Genomic DNA, 20,523 nt, shown 5'->3' with positions numbered 1-20,523 from the left:
TTATATCTCAAATAAGTAAATGTGTATCTCAAATAAGTAAAGATTTATCAGATAAATCAAAGAAATTGGCTTGAGGGCCTAAATATGGGGATTATCAGCACCAGTGGTACAGTTTTTTGGTGTGGCTTTGTATAGCTATGATCACCTTATAACAGGTACCATATGAGATTTTATATAAGTATAAAACAATCAGATAATATTTGAAATTCTAATATTAGTAAAGTTACCCGAAGGAATATTACCTGCTTTTATTTCAAGTTAAATTGTGTTTATTCTTCATTTATACGTAGTTTAATGAGAGAACAAGTCTGTCCTACTGTCATTAACAATGTCACATGAAAGGCAATTAATCAGGGGTTTCAGAAGAGATGCTTCAAGCCAAACAGGTAAATTTCACCACCTTTCAGGATCTACAATGAATGCTGCTTGCAAATACTTCATTTCTACTTGGATGACGGTGACATAATTTTACAAAATCACGGAATGGCTGAGCTGACCACTGCAGTTCATGTTTGAAGCCCCCAGCTCAAGCAGGACCACCTGGCCAGTTGCCCAGGACCGTGTCCAGATGAGTTTTGAGCATCACCAAGGATGCAAACTCCACAACCTCCCTGGGGCCCCGTGCCAACTCTTGGTCTCCCAGACAGTGAACGAGGGTTTGCTTCCTGACGCTCATAGTGAACATCCCGTGTTGCAGTTTGTGTCCTCTGTCTGTGGTCCTGGCACTGGGTACCACGATAGGACCTGAGGCAATTGCGCCGTGACAGAACCTGGCTCTGTCCACTGCACACCCTCTCTTCAAGTTTTCACACACGTAGATGAGATTTTCCTCAGCCTGTTCTTCTCCAGGCTGGACAGTCCCAGCTCTCTCAGCTTTTCCTCACAAAAGACACGCTCCAGTCTCATCATCACCTTAGTGGCCCTTTGCAGTGGCCTTCAGTAGCTCTCCAATTTTATTAAAAATGCTGAATCCTAGATAGCTCCTATGTGCTGTGCGGGAGCATACGCAGCTCCTGCATACGCTGCAGGTGGGCGTGTTCCTGCCGTAGAGAGAAGGTGCAGCCGTCTCTTACAACAAACTTCTCTGGAAAAAGCCGGCAGAGCACGGACATGTCTCTCACTGGGCAGCGGCGAGGCACCGACCCAGCACAGAGAACTGACCTCCTTCACGAAGGACAGCTTTATCCGACTGCAGAATAAAGGATATCCCGCGGTGCTCCAGACGAGGAGCCGGGTTTTACCGCACACCCGCGGCCGGCCCGGCCCACCGTGGGGCGGAAGGCGCCGCCTCACGGGCGGGCAGAAGGCGCCGCCTCACGGGCGGGTAGCGGGGGCGGGGCGCCGGCCATAGAGCCTTCCGCTCTCCCGGCCTGTGGCGTCGTGAGGAAAGCGAAGCCGGGAGTTCGGGAATTCACCGCAGAGATGGTGTCGCTGCTGCCGCGCATCGAGCAGCTCTCGTCGCGGGTGGTGCGGGTGCTCGGCTGCAACCCGGGCCCCATGACCCTGCAGGGCACCAACACCTACCTGGTGGGCACCGGGCACAGGTACCGACCCTTCTCGGAGAACGGGGCAGGGCACGGCGGACGAGGCTCCGCTGCTCCGGCCCTGCTTGGGGACCGTGCGCTGCCCCCAGCTCGAAAGGCCGCTACCGGCCCCTTCCCAGAACCCTCAGTCAGCGTTAAAAAGGGCAGGGAAAAGTGTAGCGTTGCATTTTAGGAGCTGGTACGCGGAGGCGGCTTGGGCGGGTGGATGTGGAGTCTCGTGAGGGCGACCCTTGGCCAGGAATTCAGTGAGGGGAGCGGGCGTGTGCCTCAGGCCGCGCAGCTGCCCCGCGGTACTAAACGGTGGCTTCTGCCACTTGTCGCGGAGTTGTAAATGCGTGGCCTACATTTGTTACTTATCTCACTTTTGAAATCGTTCAGGCATGGGGGTGGAATACCAGCAGGTAAAAGGTGACGTCTGGATATGGAGACATCAATTATTGCTAAATTTCCATCTGTCGACTTATTAGTATTACTTGGCTGTCATATGAGCACTCTTTATTCTCTGGTATGTGTCTCTCCCTCCCTTTTTTGTGGCCCGTGTGTAGAAGAGTGCTTATTGACACCGGGGAGCCAGCTATTCCTGAATATATCAGCTGTTTAAAGCAGGCTCTGTCAGAGTTCAACATCGCGATTCAAGAAATTTTAGTGACACACTGGCATCGTGATCATACTGGTGGAATACCGGATATCTGCAAAAACATCCCAAATGGTAGGCCAGAGATTTCAGATATTGCTGAAAATGTTAGATACATGGCAAGAAAAACATTAACTGAATGCTTCTGTGCAAATCAACTGGATTGTTCTGTAATTGCTGTATAAACTACATGCAATTTCATGATTCTGCTGCAGTGTGTAAATTGAGAGCAATGAATAATCTGATTGTAATAGTTGTGGTACTACAGGTTTGCTTCAATACCTGTGCATACTTTCATAGTGAATTTTTCTTATGTATGAATACTGAAAACCTAGTTTACTATCAGCAAGGTATTAAGAGATGTGAGAAAAACTTGATACTGCTTCTGTTTTACTTAGATAGCAATGACAAATTTATTGTTATTTCCACTTTCGTAAAAACAAATACCTTGAATTTTGAAAAAGAAATGGGCATAACTTTAGGATTCCTTACAGGAGCCCATTAGCTGTTGCCAAATTCATAGGTCTCACAGCACGAAGAGAAAGCAGTAGGGCAGTCTGCAAGTGAAGTCTGATCTAAAAATGTGTATTCCATGTTAATAAACAGTAAGAGACATTTCTGTGTTGGTATCTGAGAAGAGAATTAGCAGTATGGATAATGTGAAAATTCTTAACACTATTGGACTTGGTCATGAGCTTTGTCACAGGCTTAATGTTGTAAAGTTGCCAGGTGCTTATTTGCAAGGAAGCCTGGGCACTACTGAAAACAGTTGGTGTCTAGGAGATGTGGATGGGTATATTGGTGTCTTGGTGAGTATTTTGGGCTTGCCAGACTATCAATGTGGTTATAAAGACTAGCAAGGGATATATATATTTATACATATATATATTTTTTTAAATTTTTTTTTAATATATATATATGTGTGTGGGGGGGGGTGTGTATTTATGTGGGTGTGTATATATATATATATAAATGTCTTTCTGGGTTTCTATCTATAGCTGTTACAGCCAAGGTGTTTGCACTGTGCATTCTGTATTCAGAATGATAAAATCTGAGAGAAGTTACAGGTCAAAAAGTCTTCATCCAACTTTAGGCAAATGTTGAGTGATGCTTCTGTGATTCATAAAGCAAAATGTGAGCGCAGAAATCTTAGTGGCATTATAAAAACTTGGGGGAATTGGCTCATGAGCCAAGAAGGAACATGTGTAAAATATAATCATTACTGATCTTTATTTATTTAATTTGTGATTTTTTTTTTCTAGCTTCAAATTTGTTGCCGATACAGAGTGCTGTATTCAGAATCAGTGGCTTTCACTGTTTAGTGGTTTTGACTCTGGAAAAAGATTGCTCTCCAAATACAAAGTTCCTTTACAGAATTTGTTGTTATTACTTTTGTATTCATATTGTGTGAATGTTAATAGTACTTATTCAAAAAATAACCTGCCTGTGTGATTACCTTAGCAATAAATTCAAAACACTGTTTTCTTTGCTTTCCTTAAATATTAGACTCAGATTATCGCGTATGTAAGCTCCCTCGTGTCCCTCACCGTGAAGAAACAATAGAAGGAGGACATAAATATTTTTATCTTAAGGATGGAGATGTGGTACAGACAGAGGGAGCCACACTCAGGTAACCATGAATTTCTACAAGTTCTGTTGTCTTCAGAATTCTGACATGTACATGTATCCTAACTTCCAATGATTGCTAGTCCATACATCCAATCTTTTCAGCACTTATGCATGTAGATTTCTTATCATGATCCAGCAGAATATGTTAATACAAAGACATTGTTTTTATGCATGAGAATTATCAGAAATTAGCCTTTGGATTTAGTCTTTGGACTCAGCAGAGAAATTGACAATGTTTCCCTAGAAAAACACTTTCTCCAGGAAAATGGAATAGGATTTTACACACTTTCTCATCACTCTTACATAATTAGTTGCTATTAAAATTGTGGAAGCCTGTGGTAGTGTGGCTGGATTATTTACCATGCCTTTCTTTTTACTTTAAAAATATATCCCTAGGAGAATCTAAAACATATAATACTTAAAATGTTAAATTTTAGACCTTGAACCTATGAGGTTCTTGTAGGGTGCCAGTTTTGGAGAACTTCCTTCCATGGCACATACTGCCTATAATGTTAGTCTGAATGAGCGTAAAACAGAAGCTACTGTGCCTCACTGAAGCACACACAGAATAAAAAGATCTTACCATTCTGTTTTCAGACTCCTTTCATTAACAAGGCAATATTCCTATAAGGATGAAGTTTGCTTGTTTTCCTCAGTTTAGATGGGAACTGCATCCCACTTGTAGAATATGTCACTTGGTTGATTGGAAGGAGAAAACATTTAAGAAGAAAAGGGATGTATTTTGTCCAAAAGCATTTTATTTAATCAGTGTAAAAATATAAGATACAAGAGTATTATATTGCATACTGAAGACCTTTCATTACCCTAAGTGGCCCATGTTTGGATAAAAATATGGAGATAGAAATAATTTTTTTAATTTCAATCCAAATCAGTCAAGGATTAGCTCATTTTCAAGTTTGGGGTTGTGGAGGACCAGGCATAGGAATGTTTTGTCTCAGACATTCTGACTAGCAGCAGGGAAGTTGTGATTGGCAGGGAGAGTCCCCTGGAGGTGGGACAGCACGATCCTGAGCCAGCTTCCTTTTTTGCCTTCAGATTCATATTTTCATCAGTCCCCCACCTCAGGTCTGTGCATGGAGGGCTCAAACAGACTGGCTGTGCTGTTGTTGGAGTTGAGAGCTTGTTGAAGAGAAAAAAAATGCAGGGCTTGTAGCCAGGACCTGTGAGAAGTTTGTTGTGATGACTGGGAGCCTGAGGTGTGTCCTCGAAGTGAAGGGCTTCTTAGCCAACACTTCTGAGACCAAATAGTGGGCTAGTTTTTACCAGAAAGCATGGGAGTTCCCAGGCTCATAGTCTGTTGTCCTTGTTTATCCTGAAGAGAATTTATAGCAAACATCACAGCCCCTACAGGTGGGTTGTGACAGGGGTAATGCAGCCAAACTTTATGGTTGATTAAAAGCAAGTATTCTCACCCAAGTTATTTTGGTAGTTGCTTTAAGGATACTCTGACTCACCACTGGTTCCAAAATATCAGTATCTGCATGTTAAATTTTAGTTAGCAATCTTCAGGTTTCCAAGGTGTGCCGCAGTGAGGGGTCAAGACACGCTAGCAGCACCTTTCCACACACTGTTTGGCATTCTCTTTCTGCTATTTTGCCATGTTAATGGTTTGGCTTCTTGGTAAAATTTCATCAAGACTTGAAGGATGCCATTTCCCAAAGGTGAGCCTACAGCCCATCAACTTGATTTTGATGTTGCCTCCATAGGGTGATGGCTTGCCTGCTTTCTGCTGAGCTCAGTATTCAGTAGCAGCTGGAAGTCTTGCATCAGGTGATGCTGCACTTGTGGTCTCCCAGCCCTGCATCAGCATGGCTGGGAGCTGTTTAGCCTTGCCCTGTACACCACACTTGGCACTAGCTCTGTCAGTTCCTGATCACTGCTTTGATGCATCTGCCATTAACAAGAAGATTCTAATTAATATCAGCAGGGATTGGAGTTGTGTTACTTTCAGTCTACATCAGCCTCAGCGTAAGGCCCTTCTGCTTTTCAGAAATCATCATTAAAGGACACCCCAGTTCAGCTCCTTGGCAGCTCAGGTTACCATATACTATATACATACCCACTGTCCCTTTGCTGCATGCTAACACAGCCCTCATCCAAGATGTGGGTCCTTAATCCTTATCATGCAGGTGTTTAATGACCTGCACATAGAACAACTGAAAGACCTTTGTATGGCTCTTTATATTTGACAGTTGTGCTCCACTGTGCTATGGGGCTTTCAGGGAAAAATAAATTTTTGGAGACTGAACTTTAGCTGGGTCAAGTTCAGAAGTTTATAGTTAATTTCTAAAAGAATAGATATTATCCTTACCCTCCTTCCGAAGTACAACATTTTTGTCAAGAACTTCATGTGTTTCAATCTGGAAATAACGTGTCAATTTTATTTTTTAAGGCTTCAGAATGAGGCCTTCTATAACAAATTCTATGTGGCTGGTCAGCTCCTTTAATGCACTTGTATTATGGGTGTGTTATGTAAGTGAAAGCATGTTAGAGATGATTGGTGTTCTCTACATGGTATAAGAAAATGGATTTGGATTAGGCAAAGTGATACCTATTTACATCAGTTTCTAGCCTTTTTTGGTCAGGTTTTTTCTGGTTCTTGTTGTGGGCTGCTTTGCAAGTGTGTTATTTTACCATCATTTGTTCTGGCTGCAAAAATGAAGTATATATGCTGTATGAAAAACATTGGCTTTTTTTGTTCTTCAGAGTTTTATATACACCAGGACACACTGATGATCATATGATTTTACATCTAGAAGAGGAAAATGCTGTATTTTCTGGTGACTGTATTTTAGGGGAAGGAACAACAGTAATAGAAGACCTGTCTGATTACATGAAAACTTTGAAAAAGTTGTTAGAAATGAAACCAGATTTGATTTATCCAGGTAAGTGGTTTTGGTTTTAACTGCTCTTTTACTGTGTAATTTTTAAATATCTCCTCTAAGAATTTGAGAACTATTACAATCAAATATAATTCCTGATGTAATAATTCAAGTTAATAAGCAGTATGCTAAGCTGACTTTGTCATGGTGGTTTACAAAACTTAAATTTTTCAGTGATAGGTATCCTTCCTTTCTGAAATTTCTCCATTTGAGGGTGGGTCTTGTCTTTCTGTGCCCAAAGACTCCAGGGGCCAAAATTTTTCACTATTGGAATTGTACAGCATATTTAATTTCCTTCTATTACTTTATTCCTGTTCTTGAATGTTATCCTGGAATTAAAAATAATAGTTGTTCTTTTGTTCCTTTTCCTCCCCACATACACTGTCAATGTGAATAACCTAGTAATGTTTTTTGAGAGACCTGTGTGTCCTTTGAAGTACAAATTAATCACAAATTCATCTTGGAAAGCTGCAGAACTGTACAGTGGTTGTCTTAGTTAATGACTTAAGTTAATTTTGAACAAGAGCCAAGAGGCCAAAATGTTCAAAAAGTAAGATGCCTATTCATTCAGTCTGTGGCTTTCCTTTATTTTCTTCTTTCTCCTCCAAACCTTGAGAATGCATTTACTTTTCATATATCCCACATGTCTGTTTGACAAGGCTACATTTTAAGAATTCATTATGTAACTAACGTTTAAGTTCCTCATTTGCTTTTTCAGAGCTACATCTCAGGATTTTTTCAGACTTTTTGTGTTTAATCTTCAACTTGTCATTCCAAGCTACTGTATCTATGTCCTCAGTTGTGTCTGTTCTATTAGACATCTATGTTTAGCCTACTCTCTTGTGTTCACTCTTAAAATAGCCTTCTTTTGAAGTATGTGTCCTTTAAGATCTAGGCATAAAAACACTGTTTAAGAACATTCTTACATATTCCATAGATGTGGAGTTTGATGTAGACAGAATAGTGACTTGGTCATATTTATTGACTTAACTACTGTTAAAACTAATAATATTTTAGCCTCTGGAATTTCAATCAAATTTTTTACTTTCTTTCTTAATACTTGCAAAATGCAGTCTGTTCCTCTAACTGAATTTTTGCCTCCCAAAACCCCATATATGCCAAATTCTGGTTTGGTTTATCAATTTTATCTGTTGTATTTCACTCTGTTCTTAACAGTTATATATCTAGATTATACATTCACCAAGGATAAGCATCTGTGCTCTTTATTTGTGTTTGCTACTGTTTTAACAGTGTTCATACTGGACTGGCAATTAGGAAGTCAGTCTGTGCATTTTCAGTGATGATAGCTAAGTATTGAGATGGTTTGGAACTAAATTTTTCATCCATGCACCACAAAATGTATGTGCAGTTGTGCAGAAGGTGCTATTGCCCAGTCAGAACAATTGTTGGTACTCTGGGTATAGCTGCAGCAGAAGTAGTTTGCTTTACCAGTGTGTTCTATATAAGCCAATCAGTCTGTGTTGAAATATTAGGTCTTCATAATTCTTGACCTGTTTCTCTTTCCCCCACCCATGCTTTAGCACTCATGTGATAGCTTCAGAATTGCATGAATTTTTGTAACAAGCTGAGTGCTGGCTACATGAGAGTAGGTGAATTTTGTTAATCCTTCCCCTTCTACATGTTGTTTTTTTATTTTTTAATTTAATGTGGGACTGACTTGGGTGCAACACTCACAATATCTAATTGCAGATAATATTTTATGAGACTCCTTGGGACAAGAAAAGGGCATTTTAGTCAGCAGAGGGCTCCCCATCCTGTAATAATGAACAACATTCCTTGGTAATACAGAAAAAAATGGTACTGGAATTAGGACTCTGTGGAAGATTTCATGAGCCAATTCTTCACTTCTGTCCTTTGTAACTGTAATTTAGAGAATCTCACACTTCAGAATGTGTTGTGAGGAAATAATGTGAATCTGTCTGATATTAAAGCTGAATTCATGGAAAGACAGTCATATTATGAGGGTGCTTTTCATATGCTCAGAAACATTTTACATTTATTCAGCTATTAATCCATTCATTCATTAATAAATAAATAAATGTCTTGCTGTCCCTGAAAAATGATGGATGGGAAAGTTTCACATCTGGATTTAGTTCCAAACTTTCTGAGATCATTTAATGTACATCTATGCATACACAGCAGCTACAGGTCAGATGATGTAATAGATATGAAGTCTCTTTAGCTTTGCAAAATGTGGGTTCCATTTCAGGTTCTGACATTGGTCTTGTAGTCCAAGTCAATTAAATCACTTGGAAGAGTAGAGCCAGGATTTAAGAATGCTTTGTGATTCCATGTGCAACCCTTAATTTTGATCACTTCAGTGAGATTTCTGTCATTAGAGAATGCAAGCGAATGGACATTTAACATTACAGTCTCTGCTTTGCATATCTTACTATATTTTTTCTAAATTTTCAGTTTTGGATATATAAATGGTAACAGAGATAATGTTATACGTGTAATTTATTTTGTAAGGAGAAATAGCTTCATATTAAATATGTTTGAAATCATTAAATATAAATTCATATGCCAGTATAGCTTTATATTTACACATTATATATCTTGTATTTATAGTGCTTATTTAAACAAGGTAAGTTTCAGTGTATATGTAGTAATTTCAAACATGCTGAAGTGAGTATGTAAGTTGAGATATGTATAAATATTTTGACTTAGAGAAAGATAGATTCCTTTGACACTTTAGTTCAAAACATGAAAAATCAGTTGCTCTTTTTCTGTAAGCTGCCTGTCCTCAGGGAAAATAAGATTTAAATTTAAAAGCCTAAAAACTAAAAGCCCATTTAATCAGTAAACCTAAAAGTATGAAGAATAGTGATTTTTTTGAATAATCAGCGAACCTCAAAAGAAACTGATTTTAATGATACCAAATAACTTCTAAAGAAAGCAATGTTTTTTTACAGTAGTTTCTTTTCAACTAATTTTATAAATTAGAGTTTACACTCAGAGGGCAGAGCTGGAAGTTGCTGCTGCTATTTCAGGTGGATTGTACAGGCAAAGAAATAGGAAATATTGCTATAAAAAGCATGTGATGAATATTTGTGTAAGTCAGTTCCTCTATAGGTAACACAATAATTTTAATTTCTATGCATGTAGCTCTCATGTCTGAGCAATATTTTCTGTCATTTTAATGTACCCTGAGACAGTATTTGATTTTTTTATAAAGGTTAGTGCTTTATCAATTAAGCCCTTTCATAATTTGTTTCAAAGACCTATCAGTAAGTTGAACATTTCTGATCTGCCACAGACAGTCCAGGAAAAAAATGTGCTTTTTTTAAAAAACCGCATAAAATGATCCACCTATAACTTTCCCTGTGCCTTCCATTTTTCCTGCTCTGACACATTCCGACTGCCTTGCTTATTTGTCTTCTATTGATTTTTATTTTATAAAAACACTCACGACAGTTTTTAAAGTCATAAAATAAGTGTTTGAATCAGTTTGGGAAAATTACCTGTCACAATTAAAGATCTCACCTTGTTGTTTGTCCCAACAGGACAGTAGTACCCGAGTCCTTTCCATCAGGCATTAATGTACAAATGCCAGTATCAGTTTAAATTATTAGTATCAATATCATTTGGGGAGAGGAAGACAGGCAAACAAAGATAATACAATAATCTGAATTTGATCTTTTAAATCTATTCAGCAGTGAACTCCTTTCCTTTTTTCTAATGGCCTAAAGTAGTCTTCCCTTGCTTTTCTTACTCCATTTGAAGCGTTCCCTTTTCCCCATTCAGACTTTTAGTATCCTAATTCTTCCTTTCCATCTTAATGCCTTGCAGATGCAGACTGTAATACAGATATTCAGACCTTTTTCTCAGAACTTTTAAATCTACTAGAGTTTACATAAGAATGTTTCAATTATTCAGTAGTGTACTTAATTACAAATGTAAGTAATAGTGCTCTGGTACATGTGTTTTGATTTTTAGGTCATGGCCCAGTAGTACGTGATGCAAATACTAGAATCCAAAACTACATTTCTCACCGACTTGCGCGTGAACAGCAAATTCTGAATGTTTTCCAGAAGAATACTGGGAAATCGTACACATCCTCGGAGCTTGTGAATATAGTATACAAGGTAATTGTTGATTGAAAGTTTTTAGATCAAACTAAAGAAAATTGAGGTTAGGTTCGTAAAACTTGTATGTATCAATGTTGGTCTTTGACTGAAAATCATGGTAGCTGTTTAAAAGACATAAAATATATTTCTGCCTGTTCAGGGTTCACTTATGACTGTGTCTTTAAAATGTCTTGTTTAAGCACTTAATTGGAGTGAGGCCCACACGATTCTTACAAACTTACTTTTTCAGGTCTTAGGCACAGTTTCATAAGACTGAGCAAAAATAAAGTTGTAGTGCTTGATTCAAATTGAAAAGTGTGACATGACTGTTAGTTGTGGATTTCCCAAAGTGTATTTGGAGTCTCCTGGAGAATGGTTGAAAACTTAAAGTTCAAAAAACTTGAATCAAAAACTTTATTTATCAGTCTGCAGGAGGTTACAGGTGAACTGCAGTTCCACAGAGAAGGATATTGCAGCTCAGATGTTGGCTAGCTTATCTGTATCATTAGACTTGTGTAACAGTACTCTGTTGCTACTTCGTCATTGTTCGTGTAACCTCTGCAATTTTTCCTTGTGGAGTGGGGTTGCCCTCCTAAAGAGCAGAGATAAGAGATGCAGTATTTCTGTTTTCGAGGAAGGTGTCAAAGTGGCCAATGGCTGTGACTTGTGAACAGGTCTGTAAAAGCTTCACAGCTCCTTTTTCATGGTTCTGCTGATACCCAGTTTCCAAAAGAGTGACTACGTCACAGTGAGCATTTTGCAGTGCTGATGTACCATTACCCATGTCCGTTCAGCTTCTGCAGTTCTCCTGCCTAACCAACTAGGTTTCAAGTATAGACCCATTCTCATGTTTCTGTAATTACAAACTACTTGTCCTGTTTATATAAGAATTTCTTATAGAGGGGGATTTTGAGCAATTATCATACAAACATAAAATGGTTTGGGTTGGAAGGGACTTTAAAGCAATTTCTGTTCTCCCTGCCATGGGCACAGACACCTTCCACAACACCAGGTTGCTCAAAGCCCCCCATCCACCTTGTCCTTGAACACTTGTAGAGATGGGGCATTCACAGCTTTTCTGAGCAACAGATGTTACTGCTTTTTACATAATGAGCATTGAAGAATTGTAAGAGATATTTTGTCCTCCTGAAGAAGTAACATTTTTTTAATTGTTTACTCATTTACAGATACTAATTGCTACAGGATATTTAACTATGCAAGTGTTGTCATGGAATAGAGGTGATAGATACTTGTGGAGAAATGTATCATAAGTTACCACCCCTGGATGTGTTCAAAAAAAAAAAGACTGGATGTGGTACTCAGTGCCGTGGTCTAGTTGTGGTGTTAGGGCATGGGTTGGACTTGGTGATATTGAAAGTCTCTTCCAACCTAGTCATTCTGTTGAAATATTCTGTTGAAATAAATTTATCTTGAAAAATACTCAGCTACACTGACAATCAAGGGCAGACCAAGCTCAGAAGAGGAGTCTTCTTAGTGCAGGCCAAAGTTTTCATCATACAAATGGATAATGCAAAAAACAGAGCAAAGTAAACAAAAATGTGTTGTTAGACTACTTGTTTAACTGGTGTAAAACTGATTTACTCATCTTAGTTTCCTGTTGTTACATAACTAACTAAATGTTCCCATACCGATTCAGAAGAGGAAAATCTGTGGTACTAAACCATGGGTTCCATATGCTGAAAAAATAATTGAAAGATATTTAAACAAATACAAAATGCATATGTTTTGTTCCCATTAGGAAATCCCTGAAAATTTACTCCCAGCAGCAGAACATAACCTCCTAGTCCACTTGAAGAAGCTGGAAAAAGATGGAAAAGTGTGTAAGTTGTGGATGGAGGGTAGAAGGAGGGTTATTTTCATTTTAATGTTCTATGCACTATTTCTCATGTTATGTTATTTCAGTGCATTATTTTCTAGGGGGAAAAAATGTGATTTTTTTGCAGTAGCTGTCCATCAGACAAATTGAAGTAGAGTAATATACAGAATGGTGGTACATTTATTTGCAAACTTTTAGGAAATATTTTACTAAGTAGTTGAATGCTTAAAGCTCTCATATATACCTTTATATTTTTATTTAAAACATACTATAGAATACATTCCTAATGCTAGATTTATACCTTCCTGTATTTTCTGAAATTCATACCTAAATATGCATATAAATAGCATTTTACAGGTTTACATGTAAGTTTCTGCTCATGCAGAAAAAAATATGCATTATTTTGCATGGTTTTGTGTGTATGTGTTGTAGAGATGATTAAAATCATGCAGTGTGAATTTTTACAATTTCTGATTAGTACAGTACCTAAGTAGAGCCTCTGTATTTAGTTTACTGTTTTTACATTTTGCCTTTACTCTTAGTGAACAAGATGAGGTATTCTACTTCTGTAATGGCATGTGCATACGGAAACGTTACTCAGACAGGCTTAGGAAAATATTTCTTCCTGTTACAATACATAACTGCACTCAGGACTGTCTATTTATAAGTAAATAATTACATGAATTTACAGCTGTTAAAGATTTTCAGCATTTACCAATCTGAATAACAATATGAAATTAGTGTATGTTTTTCTATTTCTTAAACCTTCTGTTTATCTTACTGATAGAATGGCTACTGGGTACTAACTGAACAATTGAAATTGAGTTTTTGTAATAACAACCTGCTTCTTATTCAAAGAAAATATAGACTAGAGTCACATGAATACAGTCATTACTGAAGTACAGAAAATGTTCTTTGGGCTTGCTTTGTGCAGAATGCCATAGAAACTTTACCAGCATGATACTTACTGCACCAGCTTTTAAATATTGTCTCAATTCTTTCTTATTAACATACATCAGCGATCTGTACATATCTCCAGTTTTGTGCCACCAGATTCATCAAGGGCATGAGGTGCTGTTGATTGTTTATCCCTTCTTTTCACTCTCAAAGTAGTTCAAGCAACAGCATTTTCTATTGAGATCAAGTAGTGGATAAATTAACTTTCTCTTTAAAGGTAGTCTTGCCTATAAGAGTGTGTGCATCTTGAATGCCCAGGAAATAATTTGGTTGAGAGAGCTACTGACTTTAAGGGTCTGTTTTCTCAAAACCACCCTTTTCATGTTTACTGAACAAAAATAACTCAGTTTTTCTCAGAAATCACAGTTTTGAAAAGAGAGGAGATAGTCATGTATCTGTTCACAAAGTATCAACTATTTAAAATCATTAGAAAGGTTAAATAACTAGAGGAGATTAGGAGATTTTTATGATAGTCAGAATAATTGTTGGGACTCTCCTACTCCAGGAGAGTAGTTGGCCCTTGATTCAGATGTGTGTCTTGTCTTCCTGGAAGCATAAGATGTGCCCTTTGAAGTTTGTTTTGGTTTTTAGACTTGAATTTGTGCTCACAGAGAAGGTGAGAAGCTATCTCATCAGAACACTTGGGGTTGCTGAATTTTTAAATACAAGCTTAGACCCAGACCTGTGGTAAATGCTTAACATCATTTTTGATGTTTGCCCATTTTCCAGTTCAGATTAAGGGCATCTGTTCAGGAAGACTGATTCTGTTGATTTGAGCATGTAGCATACAAATGCTTGTGTACTCATGGCACTTACTCATTTGATTTTATTATCCATTTGATGCTTTTCCACCTACTCAGAGACCTTGCAGCATCTCAAGTTTTGTTCTCATTATGGAAGACTTGAGCTGTAGACATAACACTGTCTTGCTTAATTTTCTCAAAAGGTTTTTCCAAAGGAACATCTTGTCAGTATCAATAATGAATGCATCAGGCATATTACAACCTTACGAGTGAGTTGCTCACTGCAACTGATGGCCATATGCTGCCTGCTACAGTCATTAATTAACCACTTAATACTGGGGATTGTGGGTTTTCTTGGTAGGTAACTTTTATAACTGTAATTGGGAGTGACACTACCTCTTACAAATGTGCTCCTCTTACTTAAAACAAAAATAAGATCTTGTAAGCAGGAGTGTGGCACAATGCACACATGTAGGTTTTATCCCATGGTTGGATATAAATAATTTGGTCATTATTTCACATCATAGCCGATGAAGACATGAAAATAATTAGGCTATTCTTAATTCAGCAGCACAGATTTTTTTTCCATCTAAAGGTTGTAAATTTCAGAAAATGCAAGGAGTGCTTTGCTACCTCAGATTTCTTAACATCTATAAAGTTTAATATATCAAACTTTAAATAACTAGAGGACTATTAAAACCTTTATATTCATCATTTTATACTGCTAGGTTACATTGTGAAACAGTTAATGTTTATCACCTTCAATTAAAGCTGAACACTGGCATGAAGGAAAGTATTTAATTAATTTTAATAAAAAATGTCATGTGTAGACATATTATATGCATGTACAGGTTACGTTTGGGATAATCTGATGTTTATAAATAAAATCTAAATATTGGTTTGTGACTAATTTGGTTTCTTTTTCTTAACAGCACGTGATGAAACTCCCAGATTCAAATGGAAAAACAATTTATAAGTTAGGCAAGATTGCTCAGGAATGTATTTAATCTGCATTGTTGCTGTATGAAATATCATAACAATGAGGTGGGACTGTATGTAAAATTAAAACTAATTTTTACTTTATTTTGGTTTTAGTGGTAACAATTTTAAAGCAATGTTACAGTAAGTTGACTAATATTTTTCACATTCTACTTTGTTGGAATTTTAAATTACCCTGGTGGGTACTGAGATAATAAAATTGAATGAGTGTGAAGAATTGAATCTTACCTTTATTATGAAATGCTGTCATTGGTGGCAAAAGACAAATAGCAAGGTCTTATAAACTTATAAACATTATAATATCTTAAAGCACTATTATAAACTTAGTCATGTAAAAGAAATCTCTAGCAAAATAAAACAACCAGAAAATATGTTAATCTAAACCTGATTTCACCTGCTTGTGCTTCTGAAAAAGTAATTTTCTAATAAGTTATCTGTACATTCCAAAAAACCAAGTTATTTTTGCTAACAGGTGTAAATACTGGGGTTTATGTTCCTTTTCTAATTCAGCTGTGTTCATCATCACTGGTTGCTCAGTGCAATAGGTTTTAATTTCAGTGATTAAATTACTTAAATAATTAAAGTAATCTCGGGGTTTTGGTTTTTTTGATGAAAACACCACTTCTATGGAATTCATTCAAAGGATTCATTAATCTTAACTAACGAGCATCAAAAAATTGCAGAGTTGGAGCAGACTCTTAAATTCTTTATAAGATTCTGCAAGAATGTGTTTAAAAAGATGTATAAATTGAGATATGTATTACACACTGTATAAAGTTAACCTTGTCTGTGACATGATGACTAGCATTCTTCAATCCACTTAAAGTACAAATAGTTTAACTAAAAGGTTGTATTTGGCTGTAAGATACAGTGTATTAAAGTATGTTTGGAGATGAATTTAACTTCCAAGTTCGGTTCTCTGTGAACCTTACATTTGCAAAATAGTACGTAAATATTTGCATTACTTTGTGTATTCAAAGTGTGTGACATTTGATGACATATACATTTCTTATATTACTACTTAGCCTTAAAAAACAAAAGCAGATCTGATATGTTTGAAAATATCAAGGACAAATATACATCTTTGCAAATCTTTCACCATTCAATCCTGTACCCTCATTTGTGAAACATGCATATATGTTTTGGTATTTAAGACATGTCTTAATAATTGGCATTATTTTATGAAGCTGATGGCATTTGTTTTGATCAGCTGAGACAAGTCCAAAACAAAAACACTCACAGGAATAGCAACCCAAAACAAATTCATATTCTGAAGTAGTAGGCAGACCCCTGAAGAAGGGAAATAATTACTTTCTGCTAAAATGATGCTTCTTGCAAACTTCATTGTTCTGAAATTTGGCCCCATGATGACACATGCTTACTTTTAATGTTTTCTGAAGTGCCATCTTGAGGTCGTTCTCAGGTCTCCTGGGTTTCCTTCCTATTGTATTTTCTATTTACTTACATTTTTCCAGGTACTTTTTATCCCTTCCTCTAACAAACTTTTTTTTCTTCAATTCCTTTTGGAATAATTACTCTGTTTTCAAATGGACTTATTTCCATTAATAATTAGTTTTCCTATAGCTGTTACATGAATTTATAGCTACCTTTTCCTTGTTAGGCATAAAAATATAATTATCACTGTTTCTTTGAGAAAGATAAAAAGATAGTTTACATGCTCTGAATGGTGTCATTCTGCTTCAAGGAAATAGAAGTATCAGTGAAATTACAGGTTTTTTGTCCTGAGGTCTAAGAATTTAAGACAGCAGGAAACTAGTGTGAGGAGGTGGTGTCTCTTTACCTTTCTGAGATAAAGAAGTCTAATCTCACTTAACAATTTTCTGCTGTTTTACTATAAATTTTGAAATACGTGGAAATGGCTTTAGAATGCACTTAAAGAATTGTTGGAACCTGCATGCAGTGAAGAAAACAAGAGGATACAAATAGAAAACTCCATGCTGCAGTAAATGCCTGACATCTCCAAAAAAAAAAAAAAAAAAAAAACCTAAGGAAAAAGGCTGTTTAACCAGACAAGTCATTAATGACTGTGTGTGGGATCTTTGAAATATTAAGAGCAGAAATTGCACTGTTACTAAGATGTATTTATAATAAAGGATACTTGGCTATGGCATCTTGAAAAAGTCTCAAAGCTCCTTGTTGATTATGTCAAATAGAACGTTTATTTTAAAAAGGTGACAATGTAAGATATGCCATATGTGTATAAAAAGGGGATTAGCCCATTCACATCCCTCAGGTAAACATGTTTACCTGTGCAGAGTGCATTAAAAGTTACAAATAAAAAGGAGGGAGGGGGCTATTTCTGTCTTAATAGGTTAGAAGGGCTAATGCCAGTTGCTGTGATAACATTCTAAACAGCTGGGGACAGAAGGAAGAACAAACCATGTTTCCAGTCTTCCTGCTAGCTAATTTCAAGATCCTGTCCTGAGAGGCAACATCATTTATTACATTTAAGACCAAGACATTTGATGGTAGGTATCATCTCTTTGATGTTTTCCATTCTGTTCGTTGCTGATTAGTTTATTTATGTTTGTTCTCAAGTACTGTTCTTGGTTCTATCTCTAAGCTTGTTTGATGACATGTAAATTCAGGAAAGGTTCCCAAATAGAAAGCTGTTCGTGTCTTGTTACTGCAGGTGTCATATCATGCTTCCTGCAGAAACCTCTACAATCTTGCCACCTGAAACTCAGCATTTGGCTTGGTTGGCAAGGTTTTGAGACACACACACATTGATGGTAGCTTCTGTGGTAAGATGCCAGAAACTCCTCTGACTCAGATTGTAGGGAACTTCCTTCCTAAATAATGTGATCATTTTGAAGCCTAGTGTTGGAAAATATGGATGTCCGGAATGACACCTGGCAAACACAGACCAGCCACCCATGGCAAACAGCAGACTGAGGGCTGACCATCTGACTTTGCCTTAAGCGCCATACAAAACTTCATGTGGCCTGATAAAAGGAAGGTGTGGAAACTTCAGGTGAGGCAACAGGTTGCCTTGTTCTCCATTTCAGTGTAGCAGTTTACAGTGTATCCTCAGGACGAGCACACCGCCAAGCTGAAACCAAGGGCTTGTATGACAGGCTATCTAGCCAGGCACACGAGGCACTTGCTGATTAAAGCTTGAGGAAAGCCTGTCTTGTCCCAGTTAAGTCCTGTTTGTTATGTTCTGCAGAGATGAGATGACCTGATTTCTTTTAAGTTTGATGTGGGAAATAGATGCAACCTTATATTGCAAAAAGGAGTCCAGTTTTCAGATTTCACAGGTACAGTATGTTCTATCCATGATTATATGGTATGCAATCAGGGATATACTTTCACACTGTTATTGTTGTACGTCCTGCTTACCTTATGTTTACACAATACTGATACAGTCGGGCTTAAGGCATTTCTAGAATACAAAACATCTTGGGACTAAAATATGAATGCTCCTCCTGTTTAAACTTTAAAAAAAATATCCAGCAGTGAGGGGAAATTTTTCTGTAGCTTTTTCTGTAAGTGTCCTAGATCACCTCCAGACACCAACTATAGCTGTCTCATTATAAATTCATAGAAAACCTGTGAGCCTCTACACAGCTGATGAAGGTGTTCCATAGCTGGAAAACCTGCTCTTATGCTGATCAGTCGGTTCCATGAGCCGCTGCTCCATACAGCTGGAGGAAATCAACCTATTTAAAACAGCTCACACAATGAATTTGGTGTACACTCTGAATTCTGGCAAAGCAGAGCAATACCAAATAGCTACACCTTAATTTCTTGCACTGTGAATATGAATAAGCTGACGGCAGCAAAAGCCATTCTGACAGCACTAAATTTCAGCTGTAAACTAGTCAGTTTCTTTATATTTTATTTCCATATATCCACTTCCTAACAGAAGCTTTAATAAATAAAGATGGCATGAATTTTGTGAGGGTTGAAGGACCTGAATTCAGCCTGGATCAGCACCGCATCAGCGTTGACTTCTCAGATCTCTTCGTTCATCGTTTTAACCTGACAAGAGCCTTCTGTTACTGGGTTGGGTTTTTTAATCCACACCTAGCTTCTCTGTCTCTTCGCTCTGCGCTTCCCGGTTGGTTTTCTTCCCGTGTGATTTCTTGGAATAGGATGTCTTGTTACTGTTCTTTCTGGCTACACGGTACCGTGTGAGCGGAGTGGCGGTGGCCGGCGCGGGGACACCTGCAACTTGCGGCTGCCACTCGGTCTCACCCACAACGAGCGCAGCCAGCGCGGCCTCCGCACGCTTTCCGGGAGCCCAGCTGGCTGGGATCCAGAGATCTGGTGGCAACCAGGCTTAGCTAGAACCCCCGGTGGAGGAGAGATATATCAATGGTGAATCTGGACAGCGGGGGATGCCGGGGAGCACTGGAGTCCGGGCCGGCTCCTCGGCACGACCCGAACCAGGGCCAGCCCGCCCTGTTAGGTCGCGATCCCGGAGGACACCCACGGTCATTTGCCGTAGCCGCTGCCTCGGCAGGAGAGTGAAGCTGGCCGGTGCCTAGCGCGGGCCTCGGGTACCGCTAGCGAATATCCGACCGGAATTGCCAGGGACAGGGCGCCGCTGCCCGGGTGCCACGGCACGGCTCGGCTCGTCTCGGCTGGGCTGTGCTGACAAGCTGACGAGAACAGCCGCGGGCTGCGCTGGCAAGCCCCGGGCACGCCGCGGCCCGGGTTGGTGGGTTTGAACTGGCGGGCGCTGCCCTCGCCGCCCCGGCGGGCGGAGCGCGGGCGGAGGCGCCGCCGGCCGGCAGGGGCGCTGCCGCAGCGGGGCGGGGAAGCGCGGCGGCGGCGCTGCCATTCCCGGCTGCGCGGCCGCCTCCTCCCCTCCGCCTCTTCCTGGCCGCGGCCAGAGGAGCTGTGCTGGCAGCGGGGAGGCGGCGGCGGCGGCGCCCAGCTCCCGGCCCGCCATGGCGATCCGCAAGAAGAGCAACAAGAACCCGCCGGTGCTGAGCCACGAGTTCATCGTGCAGAACCATGCGGACATCGTGTCCTGCATGGCCATGATCTTCCTGCTGGGGCTCATGTTCGAGGTGAGGCGGCACCGACGCCCCCGCCGGGGGTCCTCTTCCCGCTTCCTCCCATTCTGATGGCTCTCGGTGCCGGAGGGGAGGGAGGGCGCGGGAGTGCCGTGGCGGCAGGGAGGCTGTGCGGGCTGCGGCGGAGCTCTGCGGCTG

General features: G+C 39.2%; 2 protein-coding genes across 3 annotated transcripts in view; both read left to right on the top strand.

The window, feature by feature from the left end:
• The first annotated feature begins 1,332 nt into the window (after nt 1-1,332).
• Nucleotides 1,333-17,478, top strand: LACTB2 (lactamase beta 2). Of its 2 annotated transcripts, none has more exons than XM_015619340.3 (7): nt 1,333-1,544; nt 2,090-2,253; nt 3,685-3,808; nt 6,535-6,713; nt 10,671-10,819; nt 12,561-12,638; nt 15,271-17,478. In XM_015619340.3, exons 1-7 carry the CDS (start codon nt 1,423-1,425, stop codon nt 15,343-15,345), a joined length of 891 nt encoding a protein of 296 aa, XP_015474826.1. In that variant the 5' UTR covers nt 1,333-1,422; the 3' UTR covers nt 15,346-17,478. The 2 variants fall into 2 exon arrangements, with proteins under 2 accessions (XP_015474826.1, XP_015474827.1); XM_015619341.3 differs by having other exon boundaries at nt 1,335-1,544; nt 12,561-12,642.
• A 2,604-nt stretch (nt 17,479-20,082) lies between these two features.
• The window catches only part of TRAM1 (translocation associated membrane protein 1), a 14,886-nt gene continuing 14,445 nt past the window's right edge, over nt 20,083-20,523 (top strand). Inside the window, exon 1 of the mRNA XM_015619032.3 lies at nt 20,083-20,379. Within this exon, the coding sequence (XP_015474518.1) occupies nt 20,257-20,379 (123 nt within the window). The 5' untranslated portion in view covers nt 20,083-20,256. The remainder of the gene's footprint in view (nt 20,380-20,523) is intronic.

Source organism: Parus major, chromosome 2 (assembly GCF_001522545.3).
Source record: "Parus major isolate Abel chromosome 2, Parus_major1.1, whole genome shotgun sequence".
NCBI lineage: Eukaryota > Metazoa > Chordata > Aves > Passeriformes > Paridae > Parus > Parus major.
Note: the sequence above shows the minus strand (reverse complement) of the source record. Positions and strands in the feature narration are given on the sequence as shown.

Bases quoted from the DNA above. Each gene is read 5' to 3' on its own strand.
- LACTB2 (XM_015619340.3), top strand. From the start codon at position 1,423: ATGGTGTCGCTGCTGCCGCGCATCGAGCAGCTCTCGTCGCGGGTGGTG. The intron at 3,809-6,534 runs GTAACCATGAAT...TTTGTTCTTCAG, and splicing joins ACAGAGGGAGCCACACTCAG to AGTTTTATATACACCAGGAC. The intron at 10,820-12,560 runs GTAATTGTTGAT...TGTTCCCATTAG, and splicing joins TTGTGAATATAGTATACAAG to GAAATCCCTGAAAATTTACT.